This window comes from Salvelinus namaycush, chromosome 29 (genome assembly GCF_016432855.1).
Source record: "Salvelinus namaycush isolate Seneca chromosome 29, SaNama_1.0, whole genome shotgun sequence".
Classification (NCBI taxonomy): Eukaryota; Metazoa; Chordata; class Actinopteri; order Salmoniformes; family Salmonidae; genus Salvelinus; species Salvelinus namaycush.
The window spans coordinates 2,236,551-2,253,984 of NC_052335.1; the positions used below are offsets into that span (position 1 = coordinate 2,236,551).

Consider the following 17,434-nt stretch of genomic DNA (forward strand, 5'->3'; position numbering starts at 1 on the left):
ATAGCAAAGGGGGTGAATACATATGCACGCACCACTTTTACATTTTTTTTTAAATACATTTTTTGAAACAAGTACTTTTTTACATTTCTCTTCACCAATTTGTACTATTTTGTGTATGTCCATTACATGAAATCCAAATAAAAATCAAGTTAAATTACAGGTTGTAATGCAACAAAATAGGAAAAATGCCATGGGGGAGGAATACTTTTGCAAGGCACTGTACGTGTGTGTGAGATAACTAATCGAGGGTTCCCCTGGTACACACTTAGCGACATGTTTAGGGTTGATTGGAAAGGAAAAGTAAGGAACATAATTGCACATGAGTTTGTCTAAGTGCTTTTACATCTCACAAGAGCCTATCATATCTATAAGAGAAGATGCTTCTCCGGGATGATTCCAGCATTAAAGGTGCTACACCTAGAATGTCTCCGAATTTCTCCCGTATGTGAAAGCTAGGTGAATTGCAACAGCACTAGGCTGCATTCAAAACAAATCTCCCTCCTCCCCATAACATGGCAGAGACGTTCGGCTTTGGTCCACCAGCTTCAAACAGCTGTAAAAACAATACTTTTTTTTTTTGAAAATATATTTCACACTGATTTAGATGGCACAATGATTCTCACATAAAATGAAATTGAGCGAACAGTGTTGAAGTTTTGCAACCAGGAAATTACAGAGCGATTTCTAATAGATAACACAGCCAAAGTCAAAACAGCTTTCCCATTTTGACAACAGATGGTTTCACACCAGAGGAAACAGATGTCATTCCAGGGGACATAGACCATTAATAACCTTCTATAATGACCTTTTTAGACTTATTTTATCAAATAACAGTTATTTGCATTAGGCCTATTTGTATCCTGTTGCAATTTGTATCTTTTTAAGTGGTTCTGAGTGCAATTTTTACATATTCATTCTCCCACGCCTGGTTGCTCATTCTCGGCAGGTGACCATTGATTGCTCTGGCGACCTCTGGGTCTGTCTCTGCCACCTGGGGAGGTTCTGGTTCTTTTACCTGGCGCTAGTCAATCAATCAATCAAATGTATTTATAGAGCCCTTTTTACATGAGCACTGTCACAAAGTGCTTATGCAGAAACCGAGCCTAAAACCCCAGAGAGCAAGCAATGCAGATGTAGAGGCTTGTTGGTGTCACGTTCCTGACCGGTTTTCTGTTATTTTGTATGTGTTTGACGGTCAGGGCGTGAGTTTGGGTGGGTAGTCTATGTTATGTGTTTCTATGTTTGTTAAAGGGTGACCTGATATGGTTCTCAATTAGAGGCAGGTGGTTTTCATTTCCTCTGATTGAGAGCCATATTAAGGTAGGTGTTTTCACATTGATTGTTGTGGGTGGTTGTCTCCTGTGTCTGTGTTTGTCGCGCCACACGGGACTGTCTCGGTTTGTTTGTACGTTCGTTCTTTTGTGTAGTCATTTTCCTGTTCGTGAGTTCTTCGTTGTATGTAAGTTCGCATGTCCAGGTCTGTCTACGTCGTTTGTTATTTTGTTAGTTATTCAAGTATAGTTCGTTTTTGTCTTGTTTAAATAAATTCATTATGTCCTATGACAACGCTGCATTTTGGTCGAATCCCTGCTCCTCCTCTTCGGATGAAGAGGAGGAGGAATTCCGTTACAGTTGGCTAGGAAAAACTCCCTAAAAAGGCAAGAACCTACTGATGGTGCATGTAGACATTGGGGACTGGTTGTGGTGCTCCCATTCCTGGTTCTCACTCCCTGCATTAGACCATTCATCCCCTTGGTCCCTCTCTGTCTGTCCTATCAGTTTCACTCATCCTGACTGATTGGCATATGTGATCCACCTTGGGAGGGCCCCCATCAGTGGTGCCTCTTTTCACCCTGCCTCGAATTCAAATCGGCCTGTCTCACATCGAACAAGACTCAATCGACCCATCTGTCTCAGTGGTCAGTTTCTCAAACCCCATCGTTGGCTATGTTGTGCGTTATACTACAAAAACTCTCCAATGGAACACCTCTTGAGTGGCGTCTCGTCTCCCGTGGCTTTGGCTGTGGATAGGTTGTGGCCTCCCACTGGGCGAGCACGAGTGTGCTTGGGTCTCCTTCATCACTGGAGGACTGTGCCCCTGTGCCTCGCTGCGTGCCCAGGTAAACCTCAATGATGTGGGGGGCTACCTGGTTGATCCTGCCAGTAGCATATTATTGTCCCAAAGACTAAGCCATGCAAGTCTTAGTACACACAATCGGAACAGTGAAACTGTGAATGGCTCCAACTTTACTTGCATAACTGTGGCAATTTTAGCTCGAAGATATGCCAACAAGCGCTGACCTTCGGGATGCGTGTATTGATCAAAACCCATAAGTGGTGCTCTCGGGCGCCCTGGATGCTTTTGGTGACGCTTCGTGGTGCTGACGTCTAATGTGCATGTCTGCACTATCAACTTTCAATGTTACTTTCTGTGCCTACCATGGTGACCATCAGTAAAAGGGAATCAGGGTTCAAAGAATCGGCTGCCACATCCAAGGAAAGCAGCAGGTGCGCATATGATCTACTCCCGACTCGGGGAGATAGTGACGAAAAATAACAGCACAGGACGCTTTCGAGTCCCCGTATTTGGAATGAGTAGCCTACACTTTAAATCACTTTAAAGAGGATCCATTATTGATGATCAGAACTGATGGTTGGAAGCATTTTTACAGTGGTCAGAAACTTCTGAAAGTTTCCAACAGTGGTGGTTTCTCTAATGACTGCCTCGCCTGGTTCACTAACTACTTCTCAGATAGAGTTCAGTGTGTCAAATCGGAGGGCCTGTTGTCCAGGCCTCTGGCAGTCTCTATAGGGGTGCCACAGGGTTCAATTCTCGGGCCGACTCTTTTCTCTGCATATTTCAATGATGTTGCTCTTGCTGCGGGTGATTCTTTGATCCACCTCTATGCAGACGACACCATTCTGTATACATCTGGCCCTTCTTTGGACACTGTGTTAACAAACCTACAAATGAGCTTCAACGGCAAACAAACCCTCCTTCCGTGGCCTCCAACTGCTCTTAAATGCTAGTAAAACGAAATGCATGCTCTTCAACCGATCGCTGCCCGCACCCGCCCGCCCGACTAGCATCACTACTCTGGACGGTTCTGACTTAGAATATATGGACAACTATAAATACCTAGGTGTCTGGCTAGACTGTAAACTCTCCTTCCAGACTCACATTAAGCATCTCCAATCCAGTTAAATCTAGTATCAGCTTCTAATTTCACAACAAAGCCTCCTTCACTCATGCTGCCAAACATACCCTCGTAAAACTGACTATCCTATCGATCCTTGACTTCGGCAATGTCGTTTACAAAATAGTCTCCAACACTCTACTCAGCAAATTGGATGCAGTCTATCACAGTGCCATCCATTTTGTCACCAAAGCCCCATATACTACCCACCACTGCAACCTGTATGCTTCGTTGGCTGGTCCTCGCTAGATATTCATCGCCAAACACACTGGCTCCAGGTCTTCTATAAGTCTTTGCTAGGTAAAGCTCCGCCTTATCTCAGCTCACTGGTCACCATAGCAGCACCCACCTGTAGCACACGCTCCAGCAGGTATATTTCACTGGTCATCCCCAAAGCCAATTCCTCCTTCGGCCGGCTTTCCTTACAGTTCTCTGCTGCCATTGACTGGAACGAATTGCAAAAATCACTTGTTGGAGACTTATATCTCCCTCACTAACTTTAAGCGACAGCGAGAATCTTACCAATCGCTGCAGCTGTACACAGCCCATCTGTAAATAGCCCATCCAACCAACTACTTACCTCATCCCCGTATTTGTTTTAGTTTTTCTACTCTTTTGCACACCAGTATTTCTACTTTCACATCCTCATCTGCACATATATCACTCCAGTGTATTTTGCTAAATTGTAATTACTTCGCCACTATTGGCCTATTTATTGTCTTACCACCTTACTTCATTTGCACACACTGTATACAGATTTTTCGATTGTGTTATCGACTGTACGTTTGTTTATCCCTTGGCCAGGTCGCAGTTGTAAATGAGAACTTGTTCTCAACTGGCCTACCTGGTTAAATAAAGGTTAAATAAAAAAATCTAATAAAACACAATACTCCATAATGACAAAGCAAAAACGGTTGTTTTTTTGTGTGCAAATTTATAAAAATAAAAAACAAACTGAAATGTACCATTTACATAAGTATTCAAACCCTTTACTAAGTACTTTGTTGAAGCACCTTTGGCAGCGATTACAGCCTGAAGTCTTCTTAGGTATGACGCTACAAGCTTGGCACACCTGTATCTGGGGCGTTTCTCCCATTCTTCTCTGCAGATCCTTTCAAGCTCTGTCACATTGGATGGGGAGCGTCGCTGCATAGCTATTTTCAGGTCTCTCCAGAGATTTTCGATTTGGTTCAAGTCTGGGCTCTGGCTGGGCCACTCAAGAACATTCAGAGAATTGTCCCGAAGCCACTCCTGCATTGTCTTGACTGTGTGCTTAGGGTCATTGTCCTGTTGGAAGGTGAACCGTTACACCAGTCTGAGGTCCTGAGTGGTCTGGAGCTGGTTTCATCAAGGATTCCTCTGTACTTTGCTCCGTTCATCTTTCCTTCGATCCTGACTAGTCTCCCAGTCCCTGTCTCTGAAAACATCCATGCTGCCACCACCATGCTTCACCGTAGGGATGGTGCCAGGTTTCCTCCAAATGTGACGCTTGGCATTCAGGCCAAAGAGTTCAATATTGTTTTCATCAGACCAGATAATCTTATTTCTGATGGTCTGAGAGTCCTTTAGGTGCCTCTTGTCAAACTCCAAGCGGGCTGTGATGTGCCTTTTACTGAGTAGTGGCTTCCGTCTGCCAACTCTACCATAAAAGCCTGATTGGTTGAGTGCTGCAGAGATGGTTGTCCTTCTGGAAGGTTCTGCCATCTCCACAGAGGAACTCCGCAGCTCTGTTATAGTGCCAATCAGGTTTTTGGTCAACTCCCTGACCAAGGCCCTTCTCCCCCGATTGCTCAGTTTGGCCGGGCAGCCAGCTCTAGGAAGAGTCTTGGTGGTTCCAAACTTCTTCCATTTAAGAATGATGAAGGCCACTGTGTTCTTGGAGACCTTCAATACTGCAGACATTTTTTGTTACCCTTCTCTAGATCTGTGCCTCGACACAATCCTGTCTCGGAGCTCTACGGACAATTCCTTCGACCTCATGGTTTGATTTTTGCTCTGACATGCACTGTCAACTGTGGGATCTTACATAGACAGGTGTTTGCCTTTCCAAATCATGTACAATCAATTTAATTTACCGCAGGTGGACTCCAATCAAGTTGTTGAAACATCTCAAGGATGATCAATGGAAACAGGATGCACCTGAGCTCAATTTTGAATCTCATAGCAAAGGGTCTGAATACTAACAGTTGAAGTCAGAAGTTTACATACACTTAGGTTGGAGTCATTAAAACTCGTTTTTCAACCACTCCACACATTTCTTGTCAACAAACTATAGTTTTGGCAAGTCGGTTAGGACATCTACTTTGTGCATGACACAAGTAATTTTTCAAACAATTGATTAGAGACAGATTATTTCACTTATAATTCACTGTATCACAATTCCAGTGGGTCAGAAGTTTACATACACTAAGTTGACTGTGCCTTTAAACAGCTTGGAAAATTCCAGAAAATGATGTAATAGCTTTAGAAGCTTCTGATAGGCTAATTGACATAATTTGAGTCAATTGGAGGTGTACCTGTGGATGTATTTCAAGACCTACTTTCAAACTCAGTGCCTCTTTGCTTGACATCATGGGAAAATCAAAACAAATCAGCCAAGACTTCAGCCAAAAAAATTGTAGACCTCCACAAGTCTGGTTCATCCTTGAGAGCAATTTCCAAACGCCTGAAGGTATCACGTTCATCTGTACAAACAATAGTACGCAGGTATAAACACCATGGGACCACGCAGCCATCATACCGCTCAGGAAGGAGAGGCGTTCTGTCGCCTAGAGTTGAACGTACTTTGGTGTGAAAAGTGCAAATCAATCCCAGAACAACAGCAAAGGGCCTTGTGAAGATGCTGGAGGAAACAGGTACAAATGTATCTATATCCACAGTCAAACGAGTCCTATATCGACATAACCTGAAAGGCAGCTCAGGTAGGAAGAAGCCACTGCTCCAAAACCAACATAAAAAAGCCAGACTATGGTTTGCAACTGCACATGGCGACAAAGATTGTACTTTTTGGAGAAATGTCCTCTGGTCTGATGAAACAAAAATAGAACTGTTTTGCTATAATGACCATCGTTATGTTTGGAGGAAAAAGGGGGAGGCTTGCAAGCCGAAGAACACCATCCCAACCGTGAAGCACGGGGGTGGTAGCATCATGTTGTGGGGGTGCTTTGCTGCAGGAGGGACTGGTGCACTTCACAAAATAGATGGCATCATGACGAGGAAAATTAGGTGGATATATTGGAAGCAACATCTCAATACATCAGTCAGGAAGTTAAAGCTTGGTCGCAAATGGGTCTTCAAAATGAACAATAACCCCAAGCATACTTCCAAAGTTGTGGCAAAATGGCTTAAGGACAACAAAGTCAAGGTATTGGAGTGGCCATCACAAAGCCCTGACCTCAATCCTATAGAAAATGTTTGGGCAGAACTGAAAAAGTGTGTGCGAGCAAGGAGGCCTACAGACCTGACTCAGTTACACCAGCTCTGTCAGGAGGAATGGGCCAAAATTCACGCAACTTATTGTGGGAAGCTTGTGGGAGGCTACCCGGAACGTTTGACCCAAGTTAAACAATTTAAAGGCAATGCTACCAAATACTAATTGAGTGGATGTAAACTTCTGACCAACTGGGAATGTGATGAAAGAAATAAAACCTGAAATAAATCATTCTCTCTACTATTATTCTGACATTTCACATTCTTAAAATAAAGTGGTGATCCTAACTGACCTAAGACAGGGAATGTTTAACTTGGATTAAATGTCAGGAATTGTGAAAAACTGAGTTTAAATGTATTTGGCTAAGGTGTATGTAAACTTCCGACTTCAACTGTATGTAAATAAGGCATTTCTAAAAACCTGTTTTGACTTTGTTATTATGGGGTATTGTGTGCAGATTGATGAGAAATGTTTTATTAAATAGATTTTAGAATAAGGCTGTAACGTAACAAAATGAGGAAAAAGTCAAGTGGTCCGAATACTTTCCGAATGCACTGTATATATATTTTTTACTTTAAAGCTGGAATCCTTAATAGTGAAAGAGTCTGTTTGCAATATTACAATAAAGTTCCCGCATATAATGAACACTTTTCCCCCTCGGAGCTGTAACAAAAACAATAACGGTAGTGGGGCGGCCAGTGGCGCTGTTTCCCCGTACTGCGGATACCATCTTTAATTTTAGAAACATATTTTTTGTAATTTTAATTTGTCCAAATGGCAACTACCCAAATACACATACACAAAATATTTGTGTACCCTGTCCTCCATCTTTTACATAACTCACTCAGCCCTACGTCCGGAACTACATCTCCTCCTTCTGCGAAAGAAGGGATGAAAATAGAAATGAAATGAGAAGCAATGCACTGTGTGTGCATATGTGCATGCATGCGTGTGTGTGCGCACGCCTTTGTATGTGTGGGCTGTGTTATTAAAATGTAGCTGGCCAATGAAGTCCTCTGTCCCCACTCTCTTAGATGTGGGTTATTTAAAAGCATGCCCTTTAATTTGCTGTGCTGTCAGATCAGCTTTGACTTGGGGCCTAAATGAGAGTTCTGGGTAGAGAACTAACTGGCCCAGCCCAGCCTACACAGAACCAGTCCCAGACCAAACACATGTGGTTCTCCACTCCCTTATAGTAAGTAACCCAGTGCAACAGATTCTTTATGAACTATGTAGTGGATTTGTTCCTCCAGTATGCAGTATATCTTGTGGTTGGGGTTCTGTTTGTGGAGACTGCGTGTGCTGTGCTGTGTGTGTGTGTGTATCACATCAGCTTCATCTAACTCGGCCAGTAAAAAAATAAACGCTGAAAAGCCTAAATCTGCAGCCAGGAGGCGACAGAGTCCCCACAGCCACAATGACTTGGCAAAACTCCTCTCCTCTCGTTTCCTTTCATCCCCCTTATCTCCTCTCCAATCCTCTTCTCTTCTCCCCTCCTCCTGTTCTCTCCTTTCCTTTCCTCTCTACTCCTCCCCTCACCTTTCCCTCCTCTCTTATTTCCTCCCCTCCTCTTCTTTCCTCCATCCCCTGTCACCGACCCACTGACTCTGCCACTACTTTGTGAATGGTCCACAGTGCTCCAACAAGACTTTCTCTGTCCTCATCTCCGCATATCTAATGGGACTGGATCAGTTACAGTTGTGGCTGGGAGGGATTTCTGCAACACATCAGCTATTTTCTGATCAGTCGCTGGTGAAGGAGAGGAGACAAGGAGATGGCAAAGGAGATGACGAAAGAGACGACGAAGGAGACGACGAGGAAGGGGGAGCACCCGGTTGAGAGATTGGGGACATGGTCTTTCTTTAATCCTGAACAGTAGTTTGTCGTTGATGTTGCTTCAAAGTTGTTACTTCAACACCATTTATCAGTGTCACTTAGAGGTGTGATAAGTGAACTCGGGTCGGCTGTGCCCGTTTCAAAAACATCCCAAGACGTGTGTGAGCATTTCAGTCACACAGAATATCAAAGAAGGGAGGGGATGACCACATGTGTTATCTCTACCTTGACCTACACTGGCACACCTATACTGTCTATCCTAACCATATGGGAAAGAATAGTTTCCTCTTCCCCTCATCCTCTCCTCAGCTCTGTGGGAATTTGTCTCGTTGTCTCCCGGGGTTCAGTGTACAGGACTGTTGAGTTCACTCCTGTTGCTCAGGGAGGCAGGCAGGCTGTGTTTGAGAGCCACGCTCACTAAATGTCACACACAGTCACAGACTCGGCAGGAACACATTCAGCCTGTAAAGACACTGCCGGGCACCTGTCCGTCACATCAGCAGCAATTAGCTCTGACGGTTAACCCCTTCCCCTATCAGACTGAGGGATCATGGAAGGAACACCGTTATTGGCTCTGATGCTTAAGCCCTGTGTGTCACTGGAGCAGACAGTTGACCCCTCCCACTTGAAGTGGGGTGATTCTGCCCCTCAGTAACTTGCTATTTGACTGCAAATTTATAGTCAACATTTTTAAAAACACTACTGATGCTTTCTAATAATTTGATGAATTACCCAATTAAACTAAGATTACATAATTCAGAATAGTATCAGCTAACAGCTTGGAAATACTCAAAGAACAGTGTGCATGTGTGCGTGTGTGTGTGCGTGTGCGTGTGCGTGTGCGTGTGCGTGTGTGTGTGTGTGTGTGTGTGTGTGTGTGCGCGGTCACATCTGCACCCCATGTTGGGGCTGGGTAGGAGCGATTGATCGGAATAATCTAGTTGCTGGGTTGGAAAGAAGGAGAGGGGGAGGAGGATGAAAGAGGGAGGATGAAAGACGGAGGATGAAAGAGGCAAATCAGGTGCACATGTGTCACCTCCTTTACCCTGGGGCGGGACAGGACCGACAGATACCCTTTATACATAAGCCTTGGTTTATATAGAGCAGAACGATTGCCAGTGAACAGACAGGAGCATGCAACACGCTACTAAACACAAGACCACCTCCATTCCTATCATTATTGAAAGAGATTGTAATATCTCACATCGCAAAATAGGACTACTTAATGTTAGATCCCTCACTTCCAAGGCAGTCATAGTCAATGAACTAATCACTGAGCATAACCTTGATGTGATTGGCCTGACTGAAACATGGCTCAAGCTTGATACATTTATTGTGTTAAATAAGGCCTCTCCTCCTGGTTACACTGGTGACATATCCCCTGCGCATCCCACAAAGGCAGATGCACAGATATTTAAATTAACCCCCCAAAAAGATGGCGTTCTAATATTTTAGCTTCTAGTCATGAAATTTACGCAGCATACACAATAACTTTGTACAGCTACTGTACTGTTTACAGGGCTCCTGGGCCATATACAGCGTTCCTCATTGAGGTCCCTGAATTCATAACGGATCTTGTAGTCATGGCAGATAATATTCACATTTTTGGTGACTTCAATATTCACATGGCAAAGTCCACAGACACACTCCAAAGGCTTTCGGAGCCATCATCGACTCAGTGGGTTTTGTCCAACATGTCTCTGGACCTTACGCATTGCCACAGTCATACCCTGGATTTAGTTTTGTCCCGTGGCATAAATATTGTTGATCTAAATGTTTTTCTTCATAACACTGGACTATCGGACCAACATCTTATTATGTTTGCAATCGCAACAAATAATCTGCTTAGACCCCAACCAAGGATTATCAAAAGCCACGCTATAAATTCTTGGACAACCCAAAGATTCCTAGATGCCCTTCCAGACTCCCTCCACCTACCCAAGGACGTCAGAGTACAACAATCTGTTAACCTCCTAACCTAACCTGGGGTTCGATCCCAGGCTGTGTCACAACCGTTACTGGGAGTCTCATAGGGCGGAGCACAATTGGCCCAGCGTCGTCCAGGTTAGGGGAGAGTTTGGTTGAGGGGGCTTTACTTGGCTCATCGTGCTCTAGCGACTCCTTGTGGCGGGCCAGGCGCCTGCAGGCTAACCTTGGTCGGCAAGGTGAATGGTGTTTCCTCTGACACATTGGTGCGACTGGCTTCCGGGTTAAGCGGGCGTTGTGTTAAGAAGCGCAGCTTGGCGAGTCATGTTTCGGAGGATGCATGACTCGACCTTCGTCTCTCCCAAGCCCGTCGTGAAGTGATGAGACACGATCGTAATCACAACATTGGGGAGAAATAGAGGGTATACATTTTATTTATTTTTTATAATAAAAAATAATAATATCGTCCTATATCGATCTCCCATTCCTCTCACAATTTGGGAAAAATATGTTGTGCAACAACTCCCTGCCTTCCCGAAGACAAATAATGGATACAAAACGCTCCAGTCTGGTTTTAGACCCCATCGAAGCACTGACACTGCACTTGTGAAGGTGGTGCATTACCTTTTAAAGGCGTCAGACCAAGGTTCTGCATCTGTCCACCTACTAGACCTTAGTGAAGCTTTGGAGAGATTGGAAACCCTAATAGGTCTACACGGACAAGTTATTGCCTGCTTTACAGTGCCTTGCAAAAGTATTCACCCCCCTTGGCGTTTATCCTATTTTGTTGCATTACAAGCTGTAATTTAAATAGGTTTTAATTTGGACTTCATGTAATTGACATACACAAAATAGTCCAAATTGGTGAAGTGAAATGAAAAAAATTACTTGTTTACAAAAAAAGTGTATAAAAAAAAGTGGTGCGTGCATATTTATTCACCCTATTTGCTATGAAGCCCCTAAATAAGATCTGGTTCAACCAATTACCTTCAGAAGTCACATACAGTAATTAGTTAAATAAAATCTACCTGTGTGCAATCTAAGTGTCACATGATCTGTCACATTATCTCAGTATATATACACCTGTTCTGAAAGGCCCCAGAATCTGCAACACCACTAAGAAAGTGGAAACACCAAGCAAGCGGCACCATGAAGACCAAGGCGCTCTCCAAACAGGCCAGGGACAAAGTTGTGGAGAAGTACAGAACAGGGTAGGGTTATAAAAAAATATCAGAAACTTTGAACATTCCACGGAACACCATTAAATCCATTATAAAAAAAATGAAATAATATGGCACCACAACAAACCTGCCAAGAGAGGGGAGCCCACCAAAACTCATGGACCAGGCAAGGAGGGAATTAATCAGAGAGGCAACAAAGAGACCAAAGATAACCCTGAAGGAGCTGCAAAGCTCCACAGCGGAGATTGGAGTATCTGTCCATAGGACCACTTTAAGCTGTACACTCCACAGAGCTGGGCTTTACGGAAGAGTGGCCAGAAAAAAGTCATTGCTTAAAGAAAGAAATTTGCAAACATGTTTGGTGTTCGCCAAAAGGCATGTGGGAGACTCCCCAAACATATGGAAGAAGGTACTCTGGTCAGATGAGACTAAAATGTAGCTTTTTGACCATCAAGGAAACGCTATGTCTGGCACAAACCCAACACCTCTCATCACCCCAAGAATACCATCATGCTGTGGGGATGTTTTTCATCAGCAGGGACTGGGAAACTGGTCAGAATTGAAGGAATAATGGATGGCGCTAAATACAGGGATATTCTTGAGGGAAACCTGTTTCAGTCTTCCAGAGATTTGAGACTGGGACCTTCCAGCAGGACAATGACCCTAAGCATACTGCTAAAGCAACACTTGAGTGGTTTAAGGGGAAACATTTAAATGTCTTGGAATGGCCTAGTCAAAGCCCAGACCTCAATCCAATTGAGAATCTGTGGTATGACTTAAAGATTGTTGTACACCAGCGGAACCCATGCAACTTGAAGGAGCTGGAGCAGTTTTGCCTTGAAGAATCGCCAAAAATCCCAGTGGCTAGATGTGCCAAGCTTATAGAGACATACCCCAAGAGACTTGCAGCTGTAATTGCTGCAAAATGTGGCTCTACAAAGTTTTGCCTTTGGGGGGTGAATAGTTATGCACGCTCAAGTTTTCAGTTTTTTTTGGTCTTATTTCTTGATTGTTTCACAATAAAAGTGGTAGGCATGTTGTGTAAATCAAATGATACAAACCCCCCAAAAATACATTTTTATTCCAGATTGTAAGGCAACAAAATAGGAAAAATGCCAAGGGGTGAATACTTTCGCAAGCCACTGTAGATCTTATCTGTCGGAAAGAAATCAGTTTGTCTTTCTGGATGGTTTTTCCTCTGACAAATCAATTGTAAGTTTCCGTGTTCCTTAAGGTTCCGTTTTAGGACCACTATTGTTTTCACTATATATTCTACCTCTTGGTGATGTCATTCGAAAACACAATGTCAACTTTCACTGCTATGCAGACAACATACAGATGTACATTTTTATGAAACATGGTGGAGCCCCAAAATTGCCAACTCTGGAAGTCTGTGTTACAGACATAAGGAAGTGGATGGCGACACATGTTTTACATTTAAACTGACACAAAACAGAGATGCTAGTTCTAGGTCCTGAGAAACAAAGAGATCTGCTATTTGATCTGACAATTAATCTTAGACGACTGTACAACCATCAAAACTGTGAAGGACATTGGCGTAACTCTGGACCCGGATCTCTCTTTTGACGAACACATCAAGAATATTTCAAGGGCAGCGTCTTTCCACCTTCGTAACAATGCAAAAATCGGAAACCTTTTGTCCAAAAAGGATGCAGAACAGCCGGCTACTACCCGGCTACCCGGATAAAGCACTAAATAAACTTCAGTTGCTAGAATCTTGACTAGAACAAAAATATTTGATCATATTACTCCAGTGCTATTACACTGGCTTCCTGTTAAGTCTAAGGCTGATTTCAAGGTTTTACTGCTAACCTACAAAGCATTACATGATTTGCTCCTACCTACAGTATCTCTCTGATTTGGTCCTGCTGTACATATCTACACATAAGCTATGGTCACAAGACACAGGCCTCCTTATTGTCCCTAGAATTTCTAAGCAAACAGCTGGAGGGAGGGCTTTCTCTTTTAGGGCTACATTTTTATGGAATGGTCTGCCTATCCATGTGAGAGACGCAGACGTGGTCTCGACCTTTAAGTCTTTACTGAAGACTCGTCTCTTCAGTAGGTCCTGTGATTGAGTGTAGTCTGGCCCAGGGATGCAACGGTGAATGGCAAGGCACTGGAGTGACACACCGCCCTTTCTGTCTCTGCCTGACTGGCTCGCCTCTCTCCACTGGGATTCTCTGCCTCTAACCCTATTACAGGAGCTGAGTCACTGGCTTACTAGCGCTCTTCCATGCCGCCTCTAGGTGGGGTGCATCACATCGTGCCAGGCTTTTTTTCGCTATACTCGACTTAAGTGGGTTGAGTCCCTGACGTGATCTTCCTGTCCGGTCTTGCTCAGGCCCGTGCAGTGGTGGAAATCTTCGTGGGCTATACTCATCCTTGTCTCAGGGTAGTAAGTTGGTGGTCTGTTGATATCGCTTCTAGTGGTGTGGGGGCTGTGCTTTGGCAGAGTGGGTGGGGTAATATCCGGCCTGGTTGGCCCTGTCCGGGGGTATTGTCTCAGCCTCCAGTATCTATGCTGCAATCGTCTATGTGCTGGAGGGCTAGGGTCAGTCTGTCCTATAGTCTGCTCCCTCTAATTCTCCCATCTCTCTCTACCCGGAAGAGTAGAGTACAGTTGAGTACAGTTGAGTAGAGTAGAGTAGAGTAGAGTAGAGTAGAGTAGAGTAGAGTAGAGAGAGAGAGAGAGAGAGAGAGAGAGAGAGAGAGAGAGAGAGAGAGAGAGAGAGAGAGAGAGAGAGAGAGAGAGAGAGAGAGAGAGAGAGAGAGAGAGAGAGAGAGAGAGAGAGAGAGAGAGACGCATACACAGAAACACAGAAAGACACAAAGAGAGAGACACAAAGAGAGAGAGAGAGAGAGAAACCTAGGAGATTCCAGGTTTCTTACCTCTCTCTGTTGAACTTGAGTGAGTGGAGGATGGCGGGCCTCTTCTGCCTCAGGTTCCAAAGGTGCACGCTGTCATCTGCCAGAGCACTCACCAGCGCCCCCTGTGGCAAAAACGGAGAAGACAGCATTTACACACAGGTAAACATCAGTACACAATGCACACACAAGCTTGCAATGGCATTTCTCCATCTGGTGAAAGACGCTGAATTGCAAGCAGGAAAGTCACAAAGACACGCATACACACACACAGGCACGCACGCACGCACACACATCTATAGAGATACAGGAGTGTTTGAGATGTTTTGGAGTGGAGAAGAAAGGAGATAGAAAGGGTGTTTAGTGGGGTAGAGAGCGAGATAGAGACAGTGTCAGTAGAGGACGTCTGGTGTTGGATGAGGTGTGTGTTCCTGTCTTCATTACTCACCTCGTTGATGAGAAACTGTAGCGAGATGACAGCGGCTCCACTCTCATGTTGACAGTAGCACTCAACACCTGGACGACCAAACCTGATAGGATCTCCGTCAAGGAATCAACCAATGGAGAAGAAGGTGGGATGGATAAGAAAGGAGATAGAACCACACAATGAACTAGGAGATTCTTTGCTTGCTATAGGTTTCGGTCCTTACATGGGCTTTTGGAACAGAACAACCTATGTTTTGCTCTGTTATTCTGTCATGACCAAACATTGGACAGGTTAGAGCCATTCGACAGTCCACCCACAGTAAACGCCAAAGTACATTTCAGTAGTTTATCAACACTATACATACAAAAGTATGTCGACATCCCTTCAAATGAGTGGATTTCTGCCCTGCTAGAGCTGCCCCGGTCAACTGTAAGTGTTGTTATTGCAAAGTGGAAACGTTGAGCAGCAACAACGGCTCAGCCGTGAAGTGGTAGGCCACACAAGCTCACAGAACGGGGCCACCGAGTGCTGAAGAACGTGAAAAAACGTCTGTTCTCGGTTGCAACACTCACTACCGAGTTCCAAACTGCCTCTGGAAGCAACGTCAGCACAATAAATGTTTGTCGGGAGCTTCAAGAAATGGGTTTCCATGATCGAGCAGCCGCACACAAGCCTAAGATCACCAGGCACAATGCCAAGCGTCGGCTGGAGGGGTGTAAAGCTCGCCGACATTGGACTATGGAGCAGTGGCAACGCGTTCTCTGGAGTGATGAATCACGCTTCACCATCTGGTAGTCCGACGGACTAATCTGGGTTTGGCGGATTCCAAGAGAACACTACTTGCCCGAATGCAGAGTGCCAACTGTAAAGTTTGGTGGAGGAGGAATAATGGTCTGGGGCTGTTTTCATGGTTCGGGCTAGGCCCCTTAGTTCCAGTGAAGGGAAATCTTAACACTACAGCATACAATGACATTCTAGATGATTCTGTGCTTCCAACTTTGTGGCAACAGTTTGGGGAAGGCCCTTTCCTGTTTCAGCATGACAATGACCCCGTGCACAAAGCCAGGTCCATACAGAAAATGGTTTGTGGAAGAACTAAGACTGACCTACATAGAGCCCTGACCTAAACCCCATCGAACACCTTTGGGATGAATTGGAACGCCAACTGCGAGCCATGTCTTGTGGCCCAACATCAGTGATCAACTGAAGCAAGTCAATAAAAAGTTGCAGCAATGTTCCAACATCTCATGGAAATCCTTCCCAGAAGAGTGGAGGCTGTTATAGCAGCAAAGGGGGGACCAACTCCATATTAATGCCCATGATTTTGGAATGAGACGTTCAGAGAGCAGGTGTCCACATACTTTTGGTCATGTAGTGTATTTTGAAGATATAGGCATTTCCTAGCTAAGATACTGCAGTCTGTCTATCCTGGTAGAGTTGTTTTCTGGAGAAATACACAGAGATAAGACACAATTATATATTTACTTCAAAATAAACAAATATACACTCAGTGGCCTGATTATTAGGTACCCCACCCTGTTCATGAAAATGGTTCGCTCCTAAAGACAGTGAGTCACGTGGCCGTGACTTGCTATATAAAGCAGGACGATAGGCACAGAGGCATTCAGCTACTGTTCGATTGAATGTTCGAATGGGCAAAATAAGTGACCTAAGTGACTTTGAGCGTGGTATGATCGTCGGTGCCAGAAGTGCCGGTTCCAGTATCTCAGGAACGTCCGACCTTCTGGGCTTTTCACGCACGACAGTGTTTAAGGTCTACCAAAAATGGCGCCACAAAAAAAAAAACATCAAGTCCACGGCAGTCCTGTGGGCGAAAACAGCTCGTTGATGAGAGGTTGAAGGAGAATGGCAAGAATCGTGCAAGCTAACAGACAGGCAAATAACGACGTAGTACATCAGTGGTATGCAGAACGACATCTCAGATTCACCAACCCTGGACAATTGAGGAGTGGAAAAACATCTCCGGGTACAACAAATCTTGGTTCCTGTTGCGTAATGCTAATGGCAGAGTCAGGATTTGGCGTAAGCAGCATGAGTCCATGGCCCCATCCTGCCTGGTGTCAATGGTACAGGCTAGTGGCGGTGGTGTGTGGAAGGTTTTCCTGGCACACGTTAGGTCCTTGATACCAATTGAGCAACGTTTCCATGCCCCGAAGAAATCAGTTTGTTCTGGAGGAAAAGGGGGGGTCCCACCCAGTACTAGATGGGTGTACCTAATAAACTGGCCACTGAGTGTATAAATAAATGGCAGAGGAAGAAGCTGCAGAGAAACAAACACAACATAATTACATATTCCTCCAACCTTAATCTGAGGTCACGACAGCGGAGAGAGAGAGAGAGACAGAGATAGAGGGACAGAGAGAGGAAATAATGAAGAGTGGGGGAGATGTAAAAGAGGGGGAGGGAGAGTGGGAGAGAGTGCACGCATGTGTGGGTGCAAGAGAGCAAGGGATGGATGAGATGTATGGAGAAGGAGAGCGGTATGCAGATGTATAATAAATAAGCAGGGGGAGCAGGGAGAGAGAAA

The 17,434-nt window shown here is 44.6% G+C and overlaps 1 protein-coding gene across 2 annotated transcripts in view; it reads right to left on the reverse strand.

Annotated features, from left to right (window-relative positions):
- LOC120024413 (syntaxin-binding protein 5-like) overlaps window positions 1–17,434 on the reverse strand; it is a 179,409-nt gene that overhangs the window by 93,891 nt on the left and 68,084 nt on the right. For both annotated transcript variants that reach the window (XM_038968651.1, XM_038968652.1), the window contains exons 3-4: window positions 14,908–14,989; window positions 14,484–14,584 (exon numbers count right to left, since the gene is read on the reverse strand). In XM_038968651.1, coding sequence (XP_038824579.1) covers window positions 14,484–14,584; window positions 14,908–14,989 — 183 coding nt within the window. The remainder of the gene's footprint in view (window positions 1–14,483; window positions 14,585–14,907; window positions 14,990–17,434) is intronic.